At 31.9% G+C, this 6,903-nt stretch overlaps 1 protein-coding gene across 1 annotated transcript; it reads right to left on the bottom strand.

The window, feature by feature from the left end:
• Positions 1 to 2,183: 2,183 nt before the first annotated feature.
• On the bottom strand, positions 2,184 to 4,712 carry LOC111379520 (vetispiradiene synthase 2-like). The gene is made up of 6 exons (XM_023002910.1): positions 4,593 to 4,712; positions 3,706 to 4,349; positions 3,383 to 3,601; positions 3,126 to 3,264; positions 2,767 to 3,012; positions 2,184 to 2,676 (listed from the first exon to the last, which is right to left on the bottom strand). The coding sequence occupies exons 1-6, from the start codon at positions 4,710 to 4,712 to the stop codon at positions 2,380 to 2,382; spliced, it is 1,665 nt and encodes a 554-aa protein (XP_022858678.1). The 3' UTR covers positions 2,184 to 2,379.
• Between the last annotated feature and the right edge of the window lie 2,191 nt (positions 4,713 to 6,903).

Below are 6,903 nucleotides of genomic sequence, written 5' to 3'. Positions count from 1 at the left end.
GCATAAATATTACCATGAAATCCTACCACTTAAGCATAGAAAATATCTTACAATAAAACTTGAAGAAATCTTGGTTGAAAAATGGATTGAGAATGCTAGACTTTAATCCTTTCTTCTTCACGTCAATTCCTTTCCAAAAACAAGTGATATCCTGATTTTTTTTTTCTTGCAAAGTAACTAAATGGCAGTAACATGTCTTATTTAAATGTAAAAGGAGTAAAGGTGACTCTTAAACCATTGCCTACACGTGTGTTGCATGAATGCATTTCATAATCTTAACTTAACACCTCATGCTTAAGTTTAACACCTCAAACTTGCCTTAGCCACCTCCTACTTGCTTATTACTACAAAGATAACATTTATTCTTGGTCAAGTGGGGAAAAAATCTTTAGTAACTAGGTGTAAAATTTGATGTTTAATCCCAAACCCCTAATTAACTAATTTGGTAAAGTTTTAATAAATCAACCAATGAAAATTTAGCAACCATTAATAATTTTGGCCATATTAAATTTTGAAAAGTTTAATTGCTATCCTAAAAATTAAATGAGCAAATTAAACGTGCATAAAATTTCGGAGTATTACAATCTAAACCCCCAAAATCGCGCTGGTGGTCTGCTTCGCGCTTGGTGGAACTGCTTCGCCGGATAAATGCCGTCATCGCTGTGAATTCGGTGGTGGATTGTTGCCGTAGGCGGTGGTCCACCATCCAAAACCATAAAAGCGCGCTAGCATTCTGCTTCATGCTAGGTGGAACTGCTTCATCATGTCGACGTCGTCGTCGTTGTGAGTTCGACAGTGGATTGTTGACGTGGGCGACGGTCTCCGACGATGGGCGGCGACAGTGGAGGTGTCGATCGAGTGGAGAGAGTGAAGAGAGAAGATGGAGTGACGTGAATTTAGGGATTGGAATTAGATTAATGGGTTGATATATTTTATTATTAATATTAATAGTTAAATCAATACCTGAATTTTGAATAAAAAAATCTTCCCCCTTGATTTTTGCATTGTGATCTTTTAAGTGTCTGGGATTTTTTAATTTCCACTTGTAATTTACCAAAACTCCAAATAATGGGCTTTTGTCGTGATTATTTTACATAATGGGCTGACATTAAACAGTGCATGAATGTAGGTCTATTGGCCTCAACTAAGCAAATAAGAGATAGGACAATTTCGACACTTAACATATTCAATCATGACTTTTTAAGATTTTGAGCGTGTTTGTAAGGATTAAAATTAGCTTTAAGTGTCTGGGATTTTTTAATTTCCACTTGTAATTTACCAAAACTCCAAATAATGGGCTTTTGTCGTGATTATTTTACATAATGGGCTGACATTAAACAGTGCATGAATGTAGGTCTATTGGCCTCAACTAAGCAAATAAGAGATAGGACAATTTCGACACTTAACATATTCAATCATGACTTTTTAAGATTTTGAGCGTGTTTGTAAGGATTAAAATTAGATTTTTTAGTTGATTGTAATAGAAATTTTTGAAATGTGTCATTGAAAAATTATAGGATCCATAAAAGATGTTATTAATATTTATTGTTTGACTTTAACTTAAATTAAAACCAAATTTTAATCTGAACTAAACAAGCTTCTTATAAGAGTCTTGAGTTATTTAATAGTTAATACACATTTTAAAAGTTCTTAAAAGTCATGGCGTATTAATTAAGCATTTTATGGAAATCTTCAAAAATTAAGGTTATTCAAAATTAATATACCTTTTAATAACTTTTATAAAATATTTGATGTACTAACTATTAAACAGAAAGCACAATACAAAATCTCATAAAAAGTTTTTCATTCACTCCACAAGATTTTGAAAAATTAAAAAATAAAAATAAAAATCTTTCCATCTATAATATTCCTCTTTTTTTTCCCCCTAACAAAAATCAATATTTTTCTCTTGTCAACTTGAACAGGATTATTTGAAATAAGGATCTTGACTAAGTTAATTTTAATGTAAACGTTCATTATTCTACCTAGTATATTAAGGCTCCGTTTGGTATCCATTTTTGTCAAAATACATTTTTTTCTCTCTTCTTTTTAATTACACATTCTTTATTAAAATTATATTGCACGTAAATAAAAGACTTTTCCTTATTTTTCAACCACACATTTTCCATCAATTTACTATTCGAAAATACATTTTTACATAAAAATGGCTCACAAACACCATCTAAAATAAAGTATTTCGTAGAATTTAAATAACATCAACACTCAAAGAATACATATATTAATTGGAAACATATACACTTGCAATGTGTATGTAAACCTTGCTCAAAGCTTCATCTTAATATTTATAAATAAGGAAACGAATAAAGGAAAAATACAATTTAATTATCTATTTCGCCCGACATGGTCCCAATTACTATTTTAGACCTTGATGGGCTCAATAAACAAAGAAATGATGTGGGGTTTTAAAACTTTTTGGGGTTGTGTGTATCCGTCCTCGTTGCCCTTGTAAGTGACATCTATAATACGTTCAAGGTTGAGAATTCGCATTAAAATTTCTCTAGAAGATGAAGATGGTCGAAGACACTCTTCATTGATGTCCTTCCATGCATTTGTAGCCATTTCGAAAAATTTATCAACAGCTTCTTCTTTTGTAACACAATTCTCCTTCATGTATGATTCAATGCCAGTAGCAATTTGCCCCCTCTCCTTCTCAACCTTCAATAACAAAATTTAAAGAATGCAGTTCGATAAGAAACATAGAGTTTCTTGTTTTCCTTTATAAACAACTTTGAATTCATTTCATACCTCATAAGTAGCAATGTCATCAACGAGTCGACATATTATTAAGCTTGCAACGAGCATTTTTGGTTTATTGCTTAGCCATTCAAATTGTTCCTTGGTGACGGATTTCACCCCCAACAAGGATGTTGTTGTATGATAAACGTAAGTGCACGTGATTAAGGCGTTGCTCATGTACTCAGAAAATGGCGGTAAGTATCCTTCAATGAACCACTTGGCTTCCACATAGTAAGTCCTCACAAGTTCTTTCAACTACATAAACATTAGTTGACATTTGTGTAAGTTAACTAGAGGAAATTAAGTACAAAAACATAATAAGAAACATAACATAACATAGTTGATTAATCATAAAATATAGTACATACAGCTTCTTTTGCATAATAGATTGCATAAGAGTTTCCTTCTTTTGATAGTTCTTCATCAAACTGCTCATAAAGATTGAGAAGAGCACTGTAGAATGGTTTGATATACTCTGGTAGCCGATCGATTTCTCTAATATCCCACCTGAAAAGGCAAGAAATTTTGTTAGTTACGATATTGAATAAATGATCGATTGCTTCAAGAACTATTTTGTATTACTATCGTGGATACATTTAGAAGAACGAAATATGTATCCATGTACCTCTGAATTGCCTCCGTAAAAACTTCTAGTTCTTCGACTGTACCGTAGGCATCATACGTATCATCTATTATTGAAGTCATTGCAATGGTTTTTGTGAGCATGATTCGAGCAACTGAATATTGAGGTTCATGATACACTCCCATAGCCCAGAAAAAACATTCTACCACTCTGTCTCTAGCATACGGAAGTATAGACACAAGGTCCAATTCTTTCCACCACCTGAGGTAGAAGTCAAAAAAATTTATTTAAGTAAATCCGCGCCATATCGTGCGTGTATAAGTATTAAGAGAGTCATTCTTTCACTTTTTGAACAAAAATGTTACCTTGAGACTTCATAGAGCTCCTGTTTGTGCAGCATTTGCAAGTAATTATAGTCTAATTTGGCAAACCTCAGCAGCACTTCATTCTTGGATTCATCTTCTTGGTAGATGGAAATAAAATTGTGCGCCTCAATTCTCGGATTCCCAAAATGGAAGCATTGCACGAGGGCATGAGCTATTTGTTTGCCAAGGGGAGATGTTAAATCTGGTGTCATGGATTTGAGGTTCTCTGTTGCGAAAGCAAGAGCATCTTCCAGTATATCTTCTCCATGTACTCTTAAATATGCAGCTTCGTATAGGCTCAGCAAGCCCCTTGCATCACTCTTAATAGTCTCTTTGAATTTTCCATTCTCGTCTACAAACTTGTCAAACACACTACAAGATGCGCGGTAGCCATGTTGTCTGAATAAACGAAAATGAAGTGCAACAGTGTACAAGTCATAGGCTTCATCAGCATAATTTGAGTTGAGATTAAAGAAATGTTCAAGAAGTTCTTCAATCTCATCTTCAAAGTGATATGATATGCCCAAGCGCTCAAGTGTTTCAATCAAATTCATCGTCTCCATCATGTCTTTTTCAGGAGCTTTCAGCAAGCTTCTCACTTCATTCTTTAAGCCTTCAATTTCCTTTGCATATTTTTGTGCTAACTGTACGATTTCACAATTGCAACATGTTATAAGCCAACCGTGGTTTATCTTCGAGAAGAAACTTTTTGTTCATTTACTTCGTTTGTAATTGATGTAAGTTAAAACAACACATAATTTACAGATATTATTAAGAACTTTTTCGAACATTATACGCTTAAAAATGTTGCAAAATCCAGGAAATTCTTAACACATGCACACTCCACAATATATAAAATCCATTGAAAAAAATAAATGGATCAATACCTCATAATCAAAAGCAAAATTGATAAACTGTTCACCCCATAAGCTGGGAGAGAAGTTGGCGACTGGACGAACAATCTCCTTTTCGCAGTTGATAGCATTTTCGACACCAGCTGAGGCCATTCTGATTCTCTTCTGGTAGATAGAAGAAGAAGAAGAAGAAGAAATCTTATATGGTGAAGTTAATTTTGAAATTTATGAACTCTAGCTGAAGTTGATGCTGGTGATCATATACTAATGATTTATCTCCTATTTATAATAGAAATGAAGGGGGTAAGGTGGCAACTATAATATTTTTAAGGTGATCATTCTTGACTAGAATAGTATAGACTGGCGTCTTTACACTCTCTTTGTTTATCTTTGTCAAATATCTTTTTAGTCTTAGTCAATAAAGATAGCTATATAAAATTTACATTATATTTATTGTATATATAAAAAGAAAAACTGGCATATGATCCATAAGTTTACTTCATTTGCTGGTGGAGTTTCATTAGGTGGATTGTATGCCTATTTCTTATTTTGCACCTTATTCGTGCATTAATAAGAGTTAAATTTCATTATTATTATTATTATTATTATTATTATTATTATTATTATTTTAAAAGTTTATTAATATAATCCTCCTCAGAATGAATTCAATACCATTCAAGGTAACGATGAAAGTCATTTAATACAATATCAAGTCTTTTTTCAAAAAAATAAACATCTATATATGCCTAGACGAGGGCTATGGTTTTTATACCTTGATGGACGGTTTGATATTTATTAACTATTTGTAAACTAATAGGTCATTTTTAATTGTGTTTGAAAAGTAAAAATGATTTTTTTTAAAGAATTATACTAAATATTTAAATTTTGTATAAACTATGATAAAAATAAATTTAAGAAAAAACAATGCTCTCAACTAATTAAAAATATAAAAATGTAAAAATCTTAAGAAATGAGAAAAAAGATTAATTTTGCTAGGCTGAGGGTATTGGATATGGCGCCCTGTCTATTTTCTTGTCAAAATACCTTGTTTAAGTGGTTTTTTTCAAAAAAGATAGTTTAATGTCCTTTAAAATAAAGATAAATTTAATCATCGATGTATGAACTATTCCTCGTATTAAAAAAAATCACTTTTTAATTTGATCTTGATTCTTTGTGATTACATCGGCAAAATCCTATGTCCAAACCCACCAATTGCCACGAAAATCAAGATCCACAAGCGAGAAACACAACAAAGAAATTCCTACTTCCATTTACAAGTAACACAATTTCAAATATGTCACCCAAACTCATAATTGATCAAATTAAAAATTGAACTATTGATGTTAAATTAAAGCGAGCTCTTTTTAATACATAAAATGGAGAGATATATTTATATATTTATTGAATCCACCATGATCAGAGTTATCATACCCGACTTGATTGTTGACCTGGATATATTATTGGATCTCAACTGTTGGGTCAATTATTCGATTGGTCGTTAATTGATGGACCATCTATCGAAATAAAATATATTTTTAGATATATTTGCTACATTATTAGTGAGAAGTTCATATTCGTCTATTAGTAAAGCACTTGTACTAAATGTAGCACAGAAACACGATTCGAGATTATTCAATGCCGCTCAATTCATTTTTCTCGATTCCCATTTTCCTTACACTATTATGAATTTTGTCTTGTAACATTTTGCTGACTAAGACTAAAGATATTAGAGGGATAAAAAATGAGAATAATTAAGATGCCATTCAATACTGTACTCTGTAGTCAAGAATGACAATTCAATAAAATATTTCTGGTAGCGACATTTCCCCACTCATTTCTACCATACAAATAGAGGTAACTCTTTAGTATTTGATTACCAACATCAACTTCAGCTAGAGTTAACTCTTTAGTATTTAATCATCAGCAGCAATTTCAGCTACAGTGTATTTTCAACATAAACTGCACCATATAATATTTATTCTTCTTCTATATACTAGAAGATAATCAGAACGGCCTCAGCTCTGGTTGAAAATGATACCAACTACGCAAAAAAAAAAAAAATAATAATAATAATAGTTCGTCCAGTTGCAAATCTCTTTCCCAGCTTGCGGGGCGAACAGTTCATCAATTTCGCTTTTGATTCTGAGGATTGACGCCTTTATTTTTTCAATGGATTTTATATATTTGTGTGATTGTTGTCTGTTCCAAATTCCTGGATTTATCTGTAGATTGTTATATGTATGAAAGATTGTTTTTAAGTTTTAAGTACAGCAACTAAAAACGGAGGAAGTAAATGAACAAACAAAGTACAATTTACATGTAAAGGATCTTCTCGGAAATTTAC

Source organism: Olea europaea, unplaced genomic scaffold (genome assembly GCF_002742605.1).
Source record: "Olea europaea var. sylvestris unplaced genomic scaffold, O_europaea_v1 scaffold1998, whole genome shotgun sequence".
Classification (NCBI taxonomy): domain Eukaryota; kingdom Viridiplantae; phylum Streptophyta; class Magnoliopsida; order Lamiales; family Oleaceae; genus Olea; species Olea europaea.
This window is presented reverse-complemented; position numbering and strand designations above follow the sequence as displayed.

Coding starts and splice junctions, on each gene's coding strand:
- LOC111379520 (XM_023002910.1), bottom strand. CDS start 4,712: ATGGCCTCAGCTGGTGTCGAAAATGCTATCAACTGCGAAAAGGAGATT. Junction 3,602..3,705: donor GAGCTCTATGAAGTCTCAAG/GTAACATTTTTG, acceptor CTTCTACCTCAG/GTGGTGGAAAGAATTGGACC. Junction 3,265..3,382: donor TTTACGGAGGCAATTCAGAG/GTACATGGATAC, acceptor TTGCCTTTTCAG/GTGGGATATTAGAGAAATCG.